The sequence below is a fragment of the Marmota flaviventris genome, chromosome 1, assembly GCF_047511675.1.
Source record: "Marmota flaviventris isolate mMarFla1 chromosome 1, mMarFla1.hap1, whole genome shotgun sequence".
NCBI classification, from domain to species: Eukaryota; Metazoa; Chordata; class Mammalia; order Rodentia; family Sciuridae; genus Marmota; species Marmota flaviventris.
In genome coordinates, this window is record NC_092498.1 from 112,175,792 (window position 1) to 112,197,538 (window position 21,747).

Here is a 21,747-nt window from a genome sequence, read left to right on the forward strand (position 1 = left end):
CCCCTGAGTTCAATCCCTGCTGCCAAAAAAAGAAAAAAGAAAAATAAATGTTGATAGGCAGCAAAGAAGGCCCAATAATCATTGCCAGCAATAAGGACAAACATAATAGATTCTTAAGGTCACGAAAACCTCAGGGACAACCCAGTGGTAGGACTTGGACAGCAGCCACCAGGGTCTCCAAGTGTGAGCTCTGCCTGCCTGGGTGGCTTGTGCCGAGATTGTTGTGGAATACCAAGCATATTTGGTGTAGGTCACGGTGCACCTTCACGATTTCCAAGATAAACAGTAAAGAACAAAGCTCACTTTAACTTCTGCACATGCTGAGCGGGGGCCCACAACAACAGTGTTCCCATTGTGCCCTGGGGAGGCGGGGCAGGAAGTGACGACTCAGCTCTGTTGGTCTATCAGGTTTTAGTAGGACCAGGACCTGGCAAGCCTCCAAACTCTGTGTGGCCTGACACCCACGCCCCCTGCTCTGTTCCCAGTTCCTGGTTCCAGATCAGCCCCTTGCCGGCCCACAACAGATGGGCTGCTGAGAGTGCTCCATTTTGCAGATTTTTCTCCCCTTTAAAATGAATACAATATGTACTCAAATCTCAACCAGATCTTGAGAAAATAGGAACCTCCAGAGGATTTCTTTGGTGTTATGGTTGTAAAGCTTCCCAGACTCCGGGGAGAGATGTGATTTGTGCTTTTATGTCAATCCCATGGCTTATTAATTTTTCCATAGACTTTTCAGTTTAAATTTAGGGTAGGCAATGGAAAAGGAATGCAAAACAGATTTATATATGGGTTTCACATGTGTGTGTGCACACACGTGTGCCACCTAAAGCTTTCAGGCAGCCCATAAAACAGAGCATCTGAAAGACATCATCATTTGCTTCCACATGCAAAGAGAGGCCCTAGGAGCACCTGGTGCTACACATGTGCTGAGCAGGTGGACCATGGAGAGAAGCCCACTGGCCCAGGGGTTAGGAGACCCAGATGTGGGCCCATTCCTGACACTAAGAAGTAGTATACCCTCAGGTCGGCCATTCATTTCCCTAGGCCTCAGTCTCTTCTGACAATATTGACCTCAAACACAATGCACTTGCTGGCCCCATTCAATTCTCTGACTTTTGCAAGCATTTTTTCAAGATTAAGGATATTTTCAATGACCCCAGAGTCAACAGGTATTAAATATCTACTCTGCTCTTTAATGTTGTAATATTGTTTTTATAATAGAAACGATTCATATCCTGCTTAAAAATTAAATTATGTTTATAATAGAAAAATGCATATCTTGCTTGAAAATAGAGACCATAAACAATCAAGAAAGTGTCTCCTATTTGTTAGGGGATGGGTTTTGAGGCGACAAATAAGGAAACATTTGCTGGTGTGATCTAGTACTATCGAGTGCCAGCTATACTCTAAGCATATGCTGCTAAGTATGAGAATGTAGTCCATCTCTTGAAAACTTTGTGGGGGAAGGACCTGTTTTAAATTACACAGATAAGTATAGATTAAGATGTGTGCTCCAAAGCAGTGGCTCTGCAGCTACATCAAGAATCTCCCAAGGGCTTATTCAAAGAAATGGCATCTCGCTTCTAGGCCTAAGGGGAGCTGCAAGAATTTACCTCTTACAAGTTCTCAGGCAATGCTGGGACTGCTTTCCTGAAAAAAAAAAAAAAAAAACCTGCAAGATGCCAGGGAAGTTTTAATGGGGAGTCACTGAGACTCCTGAGAAGATCAGGAGGGCCTTTGGGGACAGAGGCTCTCCAGTGGAAGAGGCCTGAGGGGAGAGCAGGCAGCAAGAGTTTCCAAGAATGGTGAGGACCCAGGGAAGGGTTCAAGGCAAGAAAAGTGCTGTGATCATATTTGTGTTTAAATACATATACAGGGGCTGTGGATATGTAGCTCAGTGATTGAGCATGTACCTAGCATATGCATGCCCCTAGGTTTCATCCCTAGTACCACAAAGTATAGATAGATAGATAGACATATAGACATGCATATTTTCATACACACACATATATAATAAATAAATCTAAATTTGCACACAAATATACACACATATGCCCTCTCTCTACCATCCTCACCATGACTGTCTTCTGTCTTCAACCCTATGTTCCAGCCTCCTTGCCCAGTTTATGCCACATACCTGAGCATCCCTGGCCTCACCTTGTCTCTTGGGCTACACTCTAAACACAGCAGTTGCTGAAATGTGGAAAGGAACCTCTGATCTCATTCTCTTGCAGTTCATGTTGTCTCTTTCACATCCAAATAAAAGGTCACCACCATTTGTATTTTAAAGGGAAAGAGAATTTATGGGTGGAAATTGAGGATTCCCTAGTTCTCAGTTAGACACAAGAAAGGATCCCATTGTGCACATGATTGCAAATAAATGAAGCTTTCTCAGCCTAAGAATAGCAGAAGGGTTAAAATAAAGTCTATATTCATGGATCTGTCAAAGTCTCCTGCCTTGGCAGTCAGCCTAAATGAATGGGGCAGGAACGGATGCATTATGCAGAGCAGCATGTTTTTCCCATCAGGAGACTAGGGCAAGACAATACAGACCACGTTCTTCAGAGTTGGATCTTGAGCAGCCAATAGAATCTATAGTCATCATAGATTGAATGTCCGTTTCAGAGGCTGGAGCTGGTACACAAAAAGATGTTTTCCAATTACTCTTTGGAGAAGTGCTGTAGGCAGTGTTTCTATCCCAAATACCCTCCCATTGCTCAGTCAGGGCCAAGTTTGTTCTGTTGAAAAGAGTGGGCTTTTCTTGCTGGCTGGTTGCTGCGTCAATGACTTTCCTGAACATGCTTACCATCATGTCTCAGTAGTGCCTATGGTGAGAGCTTCTGATAACGTGAGCAAGTCATTGTCCACAGTGTCCTGGTCCCAAAACTCAGGCCCTGACAGCATCTTTATCCTTGAGTCAGAATCTTCCTAAGGAAGATTACAGCAGTTCCGAAACATGGTGACATTAGAGTGACCCAGGTCCCTTGTTCAACCAATGTTTTGCCAATGGGAATTGTTACCTGGGTTTCTCTGTCAAGTGGAATCCCTAGATACACACAAGAGGGTCCATCTCCCACAAAGTGTCTTGTCGTTTCACAGCTCTTAAAAAATGTCCCTTACAACAGTACATATTTTGAAAATCATGCTCATGCTTTTTTTTTTACATGGAAAAAAGGATCCATGTGTCTCTTCCTTTAGTCACTGTTAGGGAACCTTTCTGATGCCATCCTCTCTTGTTCCCTTACAGGAAGCCTATGTGATGGCCAGTGTGGACAATCCTCATGTGTGCCGCCTCTTGGGTATCTGTCTGACCTCCACCGTCCAGCTTATCACTCAGCTCATGCCCTTTGGTTGCCTCCTGGACTATGTCCGAGAACACAAGGACAACATCGGTTCCCAGTACCTACTCAACTGGTGTGTGCAGATTGCAAAGGTAAATGGAGAAGGAGCCCTGAGAACATGTAGAGCAGGTGTCTGTCTACCTTTGAAAAGGAGGGCAAATATTTCTATTAAACAAGAAGTGCAGCTGTCTCAGCTTGTTGCACACTACTCTCATTTTTCAGGAGGAATGATGATCATTAGTAAAAGCACCCAAGGAAAACAGCAAGTGGGGAAATAAGGATACTGAAAAATGAGGTATTTAGTCTGCCATCCTGGGATAACTGAGCCAAGAGGATATGTGTATGTGTGTGCACTTGCAGGTTTTTCTTTATCTTAGATTAAATTTAGTGGATTGTCTTGTACACTGAATCAGTGCCATTGCCACCTGCATGTTGGAAATCTAGTCCTCCACGTGTGAACAGTTTTCTCCATTGAGTGTTCAATATGTTTGGTGTTCTTGTCCTTATTTTTCTGGAGCTCTTTTTGGTGAACAGAGAGTGTGACTTTCCTCTGTCAGGATTTGATAACGAGGTAAGTAAACCAGGCTGAGGCCAGAAGGAGGACTTGGAACGCTGGTGTGTCTGTGTGGGCAGGGCAAGGCCTGATTGACAAATCTGAGGAGGCTGGTGGAAGAGAGCAGGTCCTCCTACTACATGGAATAGGCTCCTTCAATGTCCTCCTATTGACAGGCTTGCTGCAAAGTCACAGAGGGGATGTGAAAGCACACAGTGGCCACGTGGCCCTACCTATTTGCTGTGGTCAGGCAATAAGCCAGGTATTGAGCTGTTCACAGTTCACCAAAGGACTCCTAATTTTATCTCAAACTTCTCTCATCTCCATCTCAGCCCTACAAAAGTTACTTGCACCCAAAGTGCTAAATCCTATTTTTTAATGATAATGGATGTACATTTTACACAAATGAATTTAAAGAATTTGTGGGCAGGGCCTGTCCCTGAGTATGTGACATACCCCTACCTCCCACAGACAGCAGGGCAGGGTGTTTAGGGAATTGTCAGGGACCCCTGAACAGGGGTACGGTGTGTCACCAGGCCAGGGCTATTTCTCACAGCGCCCCTGGTCAGTGGTAGCAGTTGTTCCTGCCAGCTTACTTGTGAGAGTGCCCTGAACTTGCCTCACCCAATTCTCAGCAGTTGTAAAAAAAATAACACAAAACAAACAAAAGCACATTCTGGGCACACCTTTTCTGGCAGCTGCCCATAATACCACAAGACTGGCACAGGGTGAGGCTGGCTCCCTCCTGGAACTGAGGCTCTGGGCTGTGCTGGGGAAATGGGAGGCTTCCACCCCGGATAGCCAGACAGCAGTACATCCTTCTTTGTTCCTATACTGTGGGGTGGTGATTCTCAGCCACAGCCCCAACAGGCTCCCAGTGTGCCAGGGAAGTGAGAAATACTTGGTCCTCTATGACCAAGATCATCAAGTGTTTTTGCCATTGTCATTTTCAAAGTCACAGAGAAGTTATATCATCCTTATTAGACAATAGTCCAGGAGTAGGGTTGCTGGGCTTTCTTGTATTTGTGAAATGCTTGATAGTTCTGTGTCATTGTATGAAGTTGTTGAGGATGCCATGACAAATTACCACAAATTTGGTGGCTGATCACGACAGAAACTTACTCTTGTATGGTTCTGGAAGCCATAAGTCCAAGATCAAGTTGTCTGAAGATCCCTGATCTCCCAAGGTGCTAGGGGAGGCTCCCTTCTTGCTAGTCCCAGGTTCTGGTGCCACTGCATTTCCTTGGCTTATGACAACATCACTTCAGTCTCTGCCTCTGTCTTCACATGGCCTTATTTCCTACATCTCTACGTCCAAATTCTCCTCTTCTTTCTCATGGATACCAGTCACTGAACTTGAAAATTCTATGAGAGAATATCTTAAATAGTCTCAAAAAACATATGTGAGATGAAGGATATATTAAGTAGCATTATTTAGTCACTTCACATATCAAAACATAACATTATACCCCATAAATATATATATTTATTAGTCATTGGATTTAGAGACCACCCTAAGTCTGGGATGATTCCATCTTAATATCTTTAATTAGATCTCAGAAGCCCATGTCCAAATAAGATCACATTCTGTGGTTCTGGGTCAACATGAAATGGGGGGAGGGTCTATTCAACCCATTAGAGTTGCTGATCTGGGGAGGAGGTGATTAACCCAAAGTATGTTTCACTGGGTATAGAATTATTTCTGGGAGTCTTCTCAAGTGCTTACTCCTGGACCCAGAAATTCTTCCTTAAGCTTTCCTCACTGATTAGATAAGGTAGGACATTGAAACTGTTGTGCTCCCTTCCCAGGAAATCTCTGTTACATTGTTTTATATTCTTCTTAGCACAAATCCTGCCTGAGAAGATCTGGTTTAATCTTTTAAGTTTGTGCCCAGCTGCTCCAACTGTGAGGTGAGCCCTGGCTGTGTCTCCTAGCTTGGGCAGGGCCAACAGAACCCTGCACCCTTGGGGCCAGCTCCTTCTGAATGATTCCTAATGCCCACATCACCAGGGTGTGCCAGGAGATTCAGCATAAATTCTTTAATTATCTCAAACTAATTCCCACCTCCACCAAAGTGACTCTTCGTGGAGCTGAGGGTGTAGCATAGTGGAGGAGCACTTGCTTGCCTAGCATGTGCAAGGCTCTGGGTTCTATCCCCAATACTGGGGGTGAGAGGGGACTTTTTATGTGATGGAGAAGTGACCCTATCTTCAGTGTGAATTGCCGATGTCACCCTTTTACCTTAAAGGGCAAACAGTCTCAGTAGGTTTTCCCAGTAAAGAACAAGGCTTAAAATTTCAGTGGACTCTAATATCAAATCTTGATTTTAGCATTCATGAGCCTCGTGAGTCAGGCAAATCACTTAGTCTTTTTTGCACTCAGTCCCTTTGGCTACACGATGGTATTCTGCCACCTCTATTTCTGGGTAGAAGGATGAGAATAGAGAGTCTCTGTGAATCACCTGCCACAGGTTTGGATACACCTTTGATACTCAATAAATGTTCCTTTCCTCCTTCAGTTTCCCGTAACTAAAGTAGGTTGGTGTCGAGGTTAAATTCTAATCTAATATGTTGTCTTATGCTAGGTCCACATCAACTTTCATTTTATTTTAGAATAGCATCTTCTGCTCTGCATCTTTTATTATTCATGAGCTTTTTCCCTCTTTTATTTGAAATATTACATTCCCATTTTCCTGACCACCAATGTCTGCAGAAATGGAAGTTTATTCAACCCCTAAAATCAGCTTTCTGCAAGCGTGATGACAAACATACTAATCCAACAGTGTCTAAGAGAGGTGGGTCCCATTCAAGCGTGGTTTACCAAGGATACTGAACTTGAGTTTCTAGAGCCTGAAACTTTGCTGAGATAGTTTTCTACATAATATTACTCAGAATTTCCACCTGATGTTTAAAGCCACTGTTGTACTTTGCTTAGCTTTATCTTAATTTGAAATCCTTCCCTGATTGGGGCCATTAGTTCTTCATGCGTGAAAGATTTGTTTTTTGATTCACAAGGGAAACCTTATTCTGCCATATTTGAATAGCCAGCATGGTGGAATATCTATCCCTGGAGGGAAAGAAAAGGAATGCTTTCCCAAATTATAAAGATTTGCTTTTGGATGACAATTTATCTGAGTCTTAAACAATTTTATTTTTATAAGTGTGAAGTGAAAACTACCCAGAAATACTTAGTGGCTGACCAGAAACTAAACTCCTGACATTTTCAAAGTGGAATTTATTGACTTGTAAATGTGCTGTGTTGATTCACAAAGGCATGAACTGTCTTGGGGAGTTTTCTAAATATTGATGGGAGAGCTGACCACTGTTATACAAGTTCATTGTCCTTGCTAAACTCCACTGGGCATAGGAAAAAGACAAAAACAGAGTTGCCATAGGGAAGAAATCAGATTAGTATTGGTGGACTGTAATAGAGCCTCCCCTTGCCATATGTGGTGAAAATGGATTCCATTCTCCACTCCTCCCGAAAAAAAATCAGTCTCAAAGGCTTGTGGAGATGTCACCTGCTCATCCATCAGAAAGAGCAGATGTCTCAGCCTCCTGATTTATAAGCAGCTTTCACTCACTGGGAGTGAGTTAGTTGCTTAAGAAATTATGTCTATTCTCTCTAGGTGTATAAGCAACCTAGTAAACCTCCAAATATATTACAATCACATGGCAAAATAATGTCAAGAAATTTTCTAATCCAAAAATTGTATCCTGGGCTGGGGATGTGGCTCAAGCGGTAATGCGCTTGCTTGGCATGCACGGGGCGCTGGGTTCGATCCTCAGCACCACATAAAAATAAAATAAAGATGTTGTGTCCACCGAAAACTAAAAAATAAATATAAAAAAAATTCTCTCTCTCTCTTTCTCTCTCTCTCTCAAAAAAAAAAAAAAAAAGAAAAATTCTATCCTCAATTCAGTTTGGCAAACACCATTACTGTAACACACCTTTCCCTGTAGAGCCCTACAGTATGCATTTTTATTGCAAAGTCCTACAAAAATAAAACTGTTTAGACTAGCATTTTCCCAAACTCTTTTTGACAACAGAGCTATTCTATTCATCCAGATTAAGATCTCAGAGAATTGAGTTTTCAAACATGGATCTGATGCTACATTACCACAAATGATATCAGTTTAAGGTCTTTGAGACCAGCCCCTGATGAAATATGAAAGAAGGCTGGGTAGGGGGTGAGAAGGAGATGCTTGGAAAGAAACTGATTTATGGGTGTCATTCTCTGACTAGAACTTTGTATAAATACCAAATTGCATTTAGTTCAATTTATGAGGTTAAAACTTAACAGAGATTTCTAAAAATTCAGTTCAAAGGATCCATTTTACAAGTATGGAAGATACTTAATTTGGTCCCTTTCAAAAAGCCCCAGGTATTTTCACTGATTACCCATTGACATGTGAGTTGCTAAGAAGATAGCAGATGAGCATGGGCTGAGTCAGTGGTGGGTCCTCACATCCCAACAAGGAGATGAAAGGTGATTCCACTTTGATGTAGCCAGAACATTACAGTCCACTTCTGCTTTGTTCTAGGTGTCATGTCGACAAAACTATGTTCAAATTACACAGTAGTCCCCTCTTCTCTGTGGGGGATAAACAAGATCCCCTGAAACTATGATTATATGCCTATGATAACGTTTAACTTATAAATGAGGCACATTATGAGATTAATAAAAATAATAATAAAATAGAACAGTTATAACAATATACCAAATAAAAATTATATGGATGTGGGCTCGCTCTCTCTTGAAAAATACAGGACTCCTCCTTTATCTGCAAGTTGGCTTTCTGCAGTTCTGGGTACCTAAAATTAAAAACCATGAGTTGTTTATTTTCAAAATTTTCCATTTAATATTTTTGGATTGCAGTTGACTGAAACCACAGAAAGTGAAATTGTGGTCAAGAGAGCCACATCATGACAGAAGAACAAGGGGTGAGAGGGTAAAAATGAATGCTGTATGAAAAACTAAAAAAGAAGGAACCATATATTCCTTTACACAGGCTGTAGTGGAGATTCCACTACATTCTACATTTTATGTTCTGTCAAATATACAACTTCCTACACTGGTCCCAGTTAACCCCTGACCTTCACTGCTAAGATCTGCACCCTCAACCCACAGGTGGGGTTGAGATACAGCCCTATCCCCCTGACTGACAGTCCACCAGGGGGTGATTCAGCCACTGTACCTCTTGTTCCACAGAGGGCCAAAGGGGTGGTCTTGGCAAGAGCCCTTTCACCTTCAAAGCAAACATCTTGCAAGTACCTATACAAAATAACAGAATGCAGGATAAAAGGGCCATACCACTTATCCAATGATCAGATGTTTGTTATTTGAATTCTTTTTAATTTTTTTTCCTGCATTATTCCACAAAGGATTACAGCTAAACTTAAATTATCAACCTAAATGACCTTATAGTATGTCTGTAAAAGAACAAATTCACACAAAGCGACTTAAGAACATATTCATCAACTTTCATTAGTTTGTCAAATGATTTCTTAAAGCATATTCATTAGCTTTTAGATATTTTATTAAGTTATTTCTTGAGAACTTATATGCCAGTGTTAAGCATCATATGAAAGATACAAAAGTAAGATAAGACTTCTTATCTACCTAAATTTGTCAGTGAGTAAGGGACAAGGACCGCTACAGAGCAAGAGATGCAGCAAGGAATGAAGTATGTCAGAGCAGGAAAGTCAAGGGCAGGAGGCCCTGCTGTCTTCAAGGCCACTGTGCAAGTTAGAGCAGAAGAGTTGTGACCAAGTGAACGTATCCAGTCAGCCAAGTGCAGGAACTGGGCCAGACTCCGGGAAACGAGGGGTGCCCAAGCCAGACTGCTCCTCCCCTCAAGAGTCCAGAGCCCTACAAACTAAACAACCCTGTAGACATGAGTGCAATAGATCCTGAGCCTGTCCTAGTGTCAACTGAGGGTGAGGACACAGAGTTGAGGAATGCAGCAGTGGGTGAGGGTGCTTGAGAGCTGAGGGGGCAGAGCAGGCTCAGTGACTGCAAGGCACTAAAGAGAGAGGGGCAGCTGAGAGACCCTGCAGGACCGAGAAGGTGGAGCTTCAGCACAACAACAAAGGCACTATGTAGGAATTCATTCGTCATTGGACATTTTTAGGAAGCATAGCAGAGTTTTGGTTGATCAAGACAGTGCCCTCATTTAAGGTTATAGCAAAAGGGATTGAGGAAAGAGGATGGATTTGGCATTTAAGAGGAAAGTATGATCATTGCTATCACCTGCACAGAACTCTTCCCTAGGTACTATCCGAGTACCCTGCATGGATAAACTCACTAATGCTCTGTCTGATTGGTCCATTCTATCCATGGGAAGACTGAGACATGGGGCCATTAAGTAACTTGCCAACATCTCAGGCCAGAACATATGAAAATCAGGATTTGACACCAAACAGCCTTGCTCACAAGTCCTCACTCTTTCCCTGCACTTGATGTCACAGATCAGGGGACAGGCCAGCAATCCCAGCTATCTTCCTCTTCTGGCAGAGTAGGATTCCAGGGGCACACCACCTCTAGCCTGGAATGGGAAATTCTGACACTTTCCTGCCTCCTTGGAAGACAGGCGCTCAGTGATGCATAAGCCATGCTCTTGACTTTACAAAAAACATGTGCCCACTCCCCTTGTCCTACTTTCTGCCATTTCTGTGCTCATGAAATCCATGCTCACCGGAATTTTCCACATTGTGGTTAATAAAACAGAACAGAAATGGATCCTGTTCCAGCCTCCTCTCTGAACTCCTCCCAAGACTTGTAGGATGCTGCAGCCCTTGGGAAAACAGAGTCTTTAAAGGTCAAGCCCCACCACCCCCAGTGCTTTCTTGTTCCATAGGTATTGTGCCAGAAAAATCTTTGATATCCGTGTGAAGCATATCCCTGGGCCTGTCTTTTCTAAGTTTAAGTTCCAGTGTGGCTCTTCAAATTCCCTTTTAACCTCAGTATTTCAAAATTCATTCTAGTTTTCCTGTAGTAATTAACAAAAATAAATATGTTAAATTCAATTAAAATGAGAAGAATCAGGAAATGAGCTTCCCCAGAGGCCCTACCGGGGCGTGTGCTGATATTACTTCCTGAGGCGTATCTGCTTAGAGCCTGAGAGTTCATAAGTAATATCACAGACCTTATCTTTGATGGCTGGTTAAAATATAACTCTGCTGGGCACAGAGATGGCCTTTCAAACTGTCTGAGACTGTGGGACAGAGACCCATGAGTGGAGTTTTATCTAAGTTCAAATAGTCTAATCTCTTTGTCCCCAAATTGTCTCTGATTTAAGACCCTCTGGCTGATTAGCCAGAATATGTAAACAGTTCTTTCCTCTCCTTTCCCAAGCCTTCTCTGAAGACTGATGTTCTAAGAAAACCTCACACCATATTGAAGTTGTGCTGCTCCTTTAAATCCCTGAGCCTGAAGAGTGGGGCAGGGCTGGGGTGGAGCTCAGTTGGATTTATTAGATTCACACAATGACAGGACTTACTTTATGGCACAGGGCCAAGGTGCGAGATTTTTGTTTTGTTTTGTTTCTGGTAGCCCAAACAGCTTTTGGCCCAGCAGACAAGTTTCACTCCAAGGCCGCGGCAGGGGTATAAAGGCCAAGGTCATGATGGTGGTCTTGGGAACTGAGGACTTGGTCGGTTCAACAGCATGCTTTGATTTCTAGAGTCCCTGGTCTCTACCAAGGTGGTCACATGTGTACCTGGACAGAAAGAGGATTCTGTTGGGGATGTGTTTGGGGTGGCTGGCACATGGTTAGTGCTTAAAGCTGTCAGCAAATGTTATTATTCAATCATTCATTTATTCAATCATTTTTTATTCCATAAATGGTTACAGTGTGTCCCAGATACCAAATCTTCTGTTAAGCATTTAAGGAGACAGAATGAAAACTAGTCCTGGAGGTTAAACTAGGCTGGAAATGCCTTCTGAAGTTCCCCTTTGAGTTTCATGAACAACACAAAATACATACACACACACAAGAAAAAAAAATTTAAAGAGAGCGGTAACAAAGCAGTTTACTAGTCCTCTGTATACGGCTATTACTATTACTTGCTGCTCTAGGTCTGTGCAACATCTATGCAATAGCTTCCACAGAGGAAAAATGAATGAAATAAATACTGGGTAGACAGAAAAGAGACAGCAAGGGGTAGAGAGAGAAAGAAAGGGGTAGAGAAGAAAGAGGGAAAGAGAACCAGTGAGCTAATACAGCCTGGAATGCAGAGGTTAGGTCTGTCCAGGCAAGCAGCCAAACATAATTAACCCTTTTGAAGAGTTCATCATATTTAATAAGCAGAGGTCTTATTCTTTTATAAGACACAGGGCTAGCAAAGCACAGACCATTGTCACCATCCCATAAATCAAAGGGGAGATTAAAGTGAGGAAGGAGCCAGCCTTTGAAGAGAGATCATAGCAAGAGTGACAGGAACAACAACAAAAAAAAGATGAGGTCTGTGTTTGGAAATGTTTCCTCAGCTCCGAGTCCTTCCCATTCTCTTTCCACACCCACTCCTAAGTAATAATTCCTAACTTGGAAGCATATTCCAGAGAAGAAGCTTCTACCTTCTTCTTGAGAAGACATGAGTCCTGTTCATCCTTATTATCTAGCACAGGGGACATCTTAGGAAGGGAAGCATTTACATTGAACAGCATCTTGACATTTAGGAGCTTTCCAGGTAATACAAAGGAGAAGGAGTAATCCAGGTGTACCTGAGGTATGGAAAGCAGTTGATTTTTTCCAAAAAGAGAAAAGCACTAAAGACCTCAAAACTAGCACCCAGAGAATAATTCCTGGTGCATCTTTGTGAGGTACTACTTTCAGAGGATGGCTGGTTTTGTCCTAGAAAGAATTTTTTAATTTTACTGTTCTGTCAGGTCAGTTAATAATTTCCCACTTAGGCTCTATACAAAAATACGAAGAATTTGCCAGAAAATGTAAGAAAACATTCTTGTCTACAGGTATTCCCTGCAGCTGCTCTAAAGTGGAGATGCCTCCCTAACTACAAAACACCAGAGTAAAGCAGAGTTTGTTAAACCCATTCATTTCCATTTGGTGCACTTCAGCCAGCACTTCTGTGCTGAAGCTCCAGCTCTGTGCTGAAGAGTTCATGATCATCAGCCAGAAAGGAAGGGGGAAATGCAGCCGACTCTTCTGGCTAAAGAGAAGGGAGGTGTATTTATGAGTAAGTGGGGGAGGCCGTGGAACAAGCAACATGAGATGTCTGCAGGCTTGACCACCTCCCAGCTTCTGCCTGCCAGTATGGCCCTGCACAGGGAAGGTGGGCTGCCAACCTCACAACAGACTGGAGCTCAGTGAGGCCCAAAGGAGCTTGGCTCTGCTGGGCAGTTGTCAAACAAGAAATAGAAGCCAGAAGTAGCCCCCATCTGCCAGTAAGCATAGAGGTGCATAAAACAAGGACACCAGAAGGCTCATGAGTAAGGACAGTAGTTGAGGGATAATGTCTCTAGAATTCACTTTGTGTTGGGTGCTATGCTAGATGCATTGCAAGTATTACTATTTTTTTTTTTTTAGCAGTGATTCTGACTGTAAAAGAATTGTGGAGGCAGCCAAGGAATTAGTAGGGAATAGTACCTTGCAGAAGAATATTCAATACCCATGTGGTTTCAATTTAAAATCAAATAAACCTGGATGAAAATTTTTTCACTGGCAGATTGTGTATGATAGTTCAGGAAAGCATGAGAAAAGCCTGGCTTAAATCCATCCAGAAACTCTGCTTTGCCCCAGCCTGTTGAGGTTGGCATCTTCTTCCTTGCTGTGAAGATAAGCTGCATGCAGGGAAGGTAAAGCCTGGCAGATGGAATGGTTGGCAAGTTCCAGAGCAAGTGCCAAGACCCATTCTCCACCTGACAGCTGAGCTTGCGCTCAGTCACTGGCCTCTTCTATTTGTAACTTGAGTGATCAGATGGAGAAAAAGTAATAATCTGCAGCTAGTTAAAACTTTCTTTTCTTGACTTTTCATTTATTCAATAGATAGCTTCTAACGTTTACCAGCCACAAGTATCTGTGTCCAGCATTCAGAAGTAGGAAGACAGACTCAAACCCAGTCCCTGGCATCAAGAAGTGTGGCATGACCTTGACATTAAGTTCAGATGCATGAGGACCATCTTCCCATTACACTGGTCGTCTCATAAACAATTCACTCTCTCACTGCAGAATCCCTTGTGTTTCAGGGCATGAACTACCTGGAAGACCGGCGCTTGGTGCATCGTGACCTGGCAGCCAGGAACGTTCTAGTGAAGACACCACAGCATGTCAAGATCACAGATTTTGGACTGGCCAAACTGCTTGGGGCTGAGGAGAAAGAATACCATGCAGAGGGAGGAAAGGTAAGGAACTGACCTGTAGATCAGGGAGCATTTTCCTGACAACAGAGACTGGGATCTCGACTGATATAGGGGATATTTGCAAACATTCTGGGTGAGGTCTCAGCACAACCACAGGCAACTGAGTCTAGCCTGGGTCTTCTGCTTTGGGAGTGGGGTTTGCCTGCAGAGGGAACAAAGATATTTCTGACATGGTCAGAGGATATAGTCATCAACATCTCCAGGCGATCATTAACAAAGGTTAGTTCTCAACCGCTCCCTTCAGGACTTAAGCACCCTTCAAAAGAACAGCTGGGAAATGCCACAGCTAATTTGGTGGCACACTGCTGTTGAGAATGTCTCAGAAGTATAAAAAGCTGTCCTCCCTATGTTCTTGTGAGAACTCCCATGGATCTCTGTGACTTATGCATAGAACTGGCCTTGAGTATACGCTCCTTGCTCTCCTTCTGGCTTAGGATGGATTGTCACAACATTGAGAGATACATGTTCTCACACAGGTCCCTCTCCTAGGGGGGACACATATAGCCACACCTCAGCTATATTAGCTGTACCTTTCTTGAGTTTCACCCTGACCTGCATAACTCCAGGCAGTCATCAACCTTGTGACATTGGTCCCTGAAAATGCACCCAAATGCTGAGTAGCTATGATCACTGTCCACTACCAGGGTCCCCAGCTTTCCAGAATTGCCAGTGGCGCAAAAGGTCCTTCGCTGTAGCATTCCTAAAGCCAGCTCTGGGGGTTACCAGAGCAACCCTGTTCATTGGTGGATTTAAAATCTCTTCTTGCTGGGAGGCAGCCTTTGGCTTGAAGTCCCAATCAGGAAAGGTAGCCTGGCTTCTCCACTTAGTCATTTGTAATTACTTCTAGTGTGATTTAATTTTGTTTAACAGAGAGAAGCTAATAGTAGTCTTAATGCTTTATCTCTCATTATCTGAAGGTGCCTATCAAGTGGATGGCTTTGGAATCAATTTTACACCGAATTTATACCCACCAAAGTGATGTCTGGAGCTATGGTGAGTCAAAATCCTGATGCTAATGAATTTGTGCTAAGGCTAAGCCGGGTTTTGTTGTTTGTTAGTTTACAGTATAAGCTCTGACATGCAAGTGTTTTCTTTTAAGATAATGACTAACAATAACATGATGGTTGTTCTCTATTATACTGAGAAAATCCAACAAAGGAAATTTAGTCTACTGGGATAAATGTAACTACAGAAATCAATAAATTCATGTGGCAGAGAGAGGGTCATAGGAGGGGCAAAGAACTGGAACTTAGAACATGCCTGTACCTATGAAGTCAAAACAAAAGTGACATCATGCTGTGAATTCGGGGGGGGGTTTCCCACATTTTGGGGGAGGGGCATGGGAGATTGAACTCAGAAGCATTCAACCACTAAGCCACATCCCCAGCCCTATTTTGTATTTTATTTAGAGACAGAGTATCACTGATTTGCTTAGTGCTTCACTGTTGCTGAGCTGTCTTTGAACTTGGGATCCTCCTTCCTCAGTCTCCCAAGCCACTTGATTACAGGCATGCGCCACTGTATCCAGCTTTTCCCACATTTTTATTAGTGTATTTAGTTGGACATGGTGGGATCTGTTTTTACATATTCATACGATATACAAATATGTTGTAATTTGGCCAATATCAATTCCCAGCACTTGCTCCTGCCTTCCCTACCTTTTACTTCTTGGTCCCTCTCCTCTACTGGTCTCCCTTTGATATTTAGGAGATCCACTCCCACCTTTCTTTTCCCGTTTACTCTCTAGCTTTCATATATGAAAAAAAGCATGCAATCCTGGACTTCCTGCATTTGACTTATTTCACTTAACATGGTGGTTTTAGTTCCATCCATTTTCCTGCAAATGCCATAATTACATTTTCCTTTATGTATGAATAAAATTCCACTGTTTATATATACCACATTGTCTTTATCCATTCATCCATTGATGGACACCTAGGTGGGTTCCATAGTTTGGCTACTATGAATTGCGCTGCCATAAACATGAATATGCATGTATCACTGTAGTAAGATGCTTTAATTCTTCAGAGTAAATACCAAAATGTGATATAGCTGGTTCGTATGGTTGTTCCATGCCTGGTCTTTTAAGGAATCTCCATACAGATTTCCATAGTGGTTGTATTGATTTACAGTCCCACCAGCAGGGTAAAAGTATTCCTTTGTCTGCATATCCTCTCCAGCACTTATTATTTTTTATATTCTTTTTTTTTCAGATCTAGTATTTTATTTTATTTTTTTTAAATTTTTTATTGTTGGTTGTTCAAAACATTACATAGTTCTTGACATATCATATTTCACACTTTGATTCAAGTGGGTTATGAACTCCCATTTTTACCCCGTATACAGATTGCAGAATCATATCAGTTACACATCCTGCCATTCTGATTGATATGAGATGAAATCTCCCTGTAGTTTTGATTTGCATTTCCCCAGTGGCTAATGATGTTGAACATTTTTTTCACGTACTGTTAGCCATTTGTATTTCTTCTTTTGATAGTTTGTTTACTTCATTTGCCCATTTATTAATTGGGTCATTTGGGTTTTTTGGTGTAAAATTTTTGAGCTCTTTATGTATTGAAGATATTAATCCTCTATCAGAAGAGTAGCTAGCAAAGATTTTTCTCCCATTCTGTAGGTTCTCTCTTCGCATTCCTAATTTTTTCTTTGTTGTGCAGAAGCTTTTTAATTTGATGCCATTTTACTTATTAACTCTTGGCATTTTACTGAGCTTTAGGGGTGCTGTTTAGGGTGTTCATTGCCTGTGCCTAAAAGCTGGAGTGTCGACCCTCATTTTCTTCTATGAGTAGCATAGTTTCTGGTATAATTCTGAGGGTTTTGATCCATTTTGAGTTTGATTTTTGTGCAAAGTAAGAGATAGGGTTTAGTTTCATTCTTCTAAATATAGATAACCAGTTATCACTTTTTAAGCATTTGTTTAAAAGGCTGTCTTTTCTCAATGTATATTTTTGGCACCTTTGTCAAGGAACAGACGACTGTAGATATATGGGTTTTTCTCTGTCCTCTCTTCTGCACTATTGATCCATGTGTCTGCTTTTATCATGCAGTTTTTGTAACTATAACTCTGTACTATAATTTGATATAATTATTTTTTAATATTTCATTTTATTTCTATGTGTTGCTGAGCATCGAACCTAGTGCCTCTTGCATGCTGGGCGAGTGTTCCACCACTGAGCCACAACCCCAGCCCAAATTTAATATAATTTGAAGTCAGGCATTCTGATACCTCTGGCATTGTTCTCTTTTTTTAAAATATAATATATTTTTTAGTTGTGGATGAACCTTTATTTTTATTTACTTATTTTTATGTGGTGCTGAGAATCTAACCCATCGCATGCGCTCTACCACTGAGCCACAACCCCACCCTCATCTGGCATTGCTCTTTGGGCTCAAAATTGCTTTGGCTATTCTGTCTTTTATTCTTCCAAATGAATTTTAGAACAGTTTTTTCTATTCTGTGAAGAATACCATTGGTATTTTGATGGGGATTGCGTTGAATCTGTATATTGCTTTTGGTAGTACTCATGCCATAAATTCGAAGTGAACAAACAATGAAAGGCAACAAACAAGGTTTCATGGGGAAGGGTTTCTCAGTAGAGAAATAAGCTTTTCTGATGAACTGACTCTGTGGCTTTTATTTCATGTAGTAAACGGTGGTCTTTTCATATCTGAGAGAATGGCTCCACAAACATGTACATGAGGATGTCTATGGGCAGAAAAAAAAAGAGGGGGGGGATAGTTACTGCTTCTCCCTCTGGTGAGAACCATCTCCCAGGACCTGATTCTGTTTCCTTCTCTGAATCCCAGTGTAGCCATGCCAGGCCCTGCTCCATCCACACAGGTACTACCTCTTCCCAAACCTGCCTATTATGTTCTTACTTTGTCCTGAGGCTATGAGGGCCCTTACCTGTTAAGAAATGGTCATCACTGACCCATGTCATTGGCAGCTGTATCAAGCACCAGTCATCTGTTATCACACTTGGTCCTCAAGTTTCACCCAGCAATCCACAGAAAGGCCAGAAAACACCTTATTATCTACCTTTATTTATAAAGGGCCAGCTACACCCAGCTATTTACAGCAACAGGGTGGAAGGAAAGAATCTCCCACCTCTATTGAAATATAAATTTGGGGAGAGTGAGAGTGAGATAAATTTCCAAAGAAAACTTAGTCATTATCACAAAAGCAAAATAATTCAGATTATTAATTTTTCTTTTAGCAATTTTTCTTTTCCTATAGTGTTATTAACTTGATGATTTCCAAATATGTAAATTTTTTCTCTTTATAATTTCATGAGTATCTTTTCTGCTAGAATGGAAGCTTTTCAAAGGCAGAGATGTTTGTCCATGAATGGATAAGTGAATTCTGTTATGTACTCATAAGCTGAGTTTCCTCAATTAGTGAAATAGAAAAGGAAATAAAGCTCTCCTCATACCTTGTTGCTTTAAGCACTTTTCAAGATATGTCTTCTCCCCAAGAGGCAACCCCTGGGTCCTGGCCCTGATCATTCCACCATCCCCCTATGAATCTGGCCCCTGCTTTCCTCAGGGAAATCACAGAAGTAGCTCTTGTTTGTCTTCTCTCTGCACATTTTAAACCCTCGCCTCTCCTCTTTTTAGCTGTGTCAGGCTTCTACTTGTCTGTTTATCATCCTTCTTTGCTTTTCAAAATAAAATCTGAACTCCTAACCATAGTCCACCAGATCATAAATGATCTAGACCTCAGTTTTGCCTGTCCCACACAGCCATGGTATATGCTTGCCCTCTAGTATGTGCCAACTCAGTCCCATTTGGACCACACTTGTCACATAAATGAGAACTCTCTTGAATTCAGCCACTTAGTGTCTTCCAGTGATCACAAGTAGTATCAGAAAGTCAAAGCAATCATGCATCTTTAATTGTGTGATTATAATCTGCTGTCACTGGCAGTACACAGGAGATATTAGACCATGAACCTGAGTTTTCAGTTTAAAAACCATATTCAGGGGCTGGGATGTGGCTCAAGTGGTAGCGTGCTCACCTGGCATGTGTGAGGCACTGGGTTCAATCCTCAGCACCACATAAAAATAAAATAAAAATATTGAGTCCAGCTAAAAACAAAAAATAAAAATACTAAAAAAAATATTCAGTCACTCTACTCTTTAGTCTCTAGTTAAAGCAAAATATTCATTTTAATAAATTTGGGGCATAGTGTGTTTTATTAAGGAGTTAAAGAGAGGGAATTCACATAGCCCCACTCCCGAACCTTATCAGTTGTTCTCAAACCTAAAAACTGGCCTTCCCACAAGAATTCATTGTGCATGTTTAAAATCACAGTTAAATGGGAATTGATGGGACAGTTTGAGAATCTTTTATCTGAAATTCTTGGGACAAGAAGTGTTTCAGATTTGGGGGCTTTTTAAATTGGGGGATTTTAAAAAATATTTTTTAGTTGTTGATAGAACTTTATTTTATTTATTTATATGTGGTGCTCAGAATCAAACCCAGTACCTCACACATGCCAGGCAAGTGCTCTATCGCTGAGCCCCAGCCCCAGCCCCAAATTTGGGAATATTTACATAGACTTCACCAGTGGAGCGTCCTTAATCTGAAAATCCAAAATCACTGAAATGCTCCAAAATCCAAAATTTCCGAGTGTTATGTCAGTGCTCAAAACATTTCAGATTTCAGAGAAGTTGGCTTTTGAATTTTTGATGTTTAACCTCAATATCTTCGGAGAACAAGTCTGGAAAAAATGGGTCATTAGACTAACTGGAGGCTAGGACACACTGCCAGGGTCCTGTGGCTGTTTAGAACCCAGAGCTCATCTGAGAACACTGACTCCAAAATTGACACTGCTTCCGTTTGTTTTAATCATGATTGTTGATTGGCTTTGAAACAGAAATCATGTTGTTTTTGGGTTTATCAAAAGGAGTATAAGGCTGGGGTTGTAGCTCAGTGATAGAGTGCTTGCCTAGCATGTGTAGGGCACTGGGTTTCATCCTTAGCACCACATATAAATAAATAAATAAAATAAAGGTATTATGTCCATCTACAACTAAAAATATTTCTTTAAAAAAAGGAGTATAGGCTTTTCTGTTTGTTTTTTTTTATTATTATTTAGAAATGTGCAGTTTACAACCTTGTTCAGAATCTCCATCTTTAGAGTTCCACAGGTACAAGGTTCGGGGGTAGATGTGTGAGTGTGTGACTCCTGCTCCCCAGCAGGATCATTCTTGTGCAGCCAGAGTCATCATTGTCGTCTTCAGTGTGTTTACTGAGGCTTACTTACCATTCATCACTCAGTTACTATTTGCAAGCATTGTGCTAAACATTTCAGTTATATGTCTTACTTGATCCTCCTGACCATCTTATGAGACTAATGCCATTATTATCCCACTTGATATACAGGTAAACTGAAGCTTCCAGCAGTTAAGCAAATTGCCCAAAGCTATTGAAACCTAAGTTTTTCAACCCTGAGAAACAGTAAGCAACAATGACAACTGAAGACAACTAGATGTTATGATTATTTTTGACTCACAATGCGACTGCTTTCTTTTTTCATCTGCTCAGGAGTCACTGTTTGGGAGTTGATGACTTTTGGGTCCAAGCCTTATGATGGAATCCCTGCAAGTGAGATCTCATCCATCCTAGAAAAAGGAGAGCGCCTTCCACAGCCTCCCATCTGCACCATTGATGTCTACATGATCATGGTCAAGTGTGAGTGACCAGGGTGACCATCCATACTCCATAGCTGAACCTGGGCACTTAGAGCACCTGCTGCTCTTGGCCAAATAGCTCAGGCCTTATATTTCCTGAAAAAAATGTTATCACATTCTTTGAGGCAGGCATCCAAGTCCAGAAACATCTGTAAAACATTCTTCAAAAAACACTTCTTTGGGTCTGAGGTTGTGGCTCAGTGGTAGAGCACTTGCCTAGCATGTGTGAGGCACTGGGTTCAATTCTCAGCACCACATATAAATTAATAAATAAATAAAGGTCCAACAACAACTAAAAACAAACAAACAAAACACACTTCTTTGACTCAGTGAGCAGTGTGACCTGACATATGTTTGCAAGCAAATAAATAAAATGGAAGACTTCCATAAGCCATTATAGCAAAATACTCCTTTCCCTAAGTTGCTCAATGAAATGCAGAGCTGCCCAGCATTTTGAAGCCTGTTACCAGAGAGACTGCATGTTTTTAAATGCTTAACAATGAGTAATCACATAAGGCTGATAGAATCAACATTTCTGCATTAGATTAAATCTTTGAAACAGCAGATTTATGTGAGGTCTTCTGTCTATAGCATTTAAACATCTTAATAGAAATAAGAGTGTGTGATTTGATTGGTGCTATTATTCTACCAGAATTACAAGTGAACTGGGCTCTGAAGGTAACATCACATGTGTGATAAGCATTTGCATAAGCGGAGGTCCAGGGAATACGAGGAAGACAAGATAATGTAAATAT

The 21,747-nt window shown here is 41.5% G+C and overlaps 1 protein-coding gene across 2 annotated transcripts in view; it reads left to right on the top strand.

Moving 5' to 3' along the window:
• The window catches only part of Egfr (epidermal growth factor receptor), a 202,143-nt gene that overhangs the window by 170,103 nt on the left and 10,293 nt on the right, over nucleotides 1-21,747 (top strand). For both annotated transcript variants that reach the window (XM_027949385.2, XM_027949387.2), the window contains exons 20-23: nucleotides 3,251-3,436; nucleotides 14,106-14,261; nucleotides 15,197-15,272; nucleotides 20,847-20,993. In XM_027949385.2, coding sequence (XP_027805186.2) covers nucleotides 3,251-3,436; nucleotides 14,106-14,261; nucleotides 15,197-15,272; nucleotides 20,847-20,993 — 565 coding nt within the window. The remainder of the gene's footprint in view (nucleotides 1-3,250; nucleotides 3,437-14,105; nucleotides 14,262-15,196; nucleotides 15,273-20,846; nucleotides 20,994-21,747) is intronic.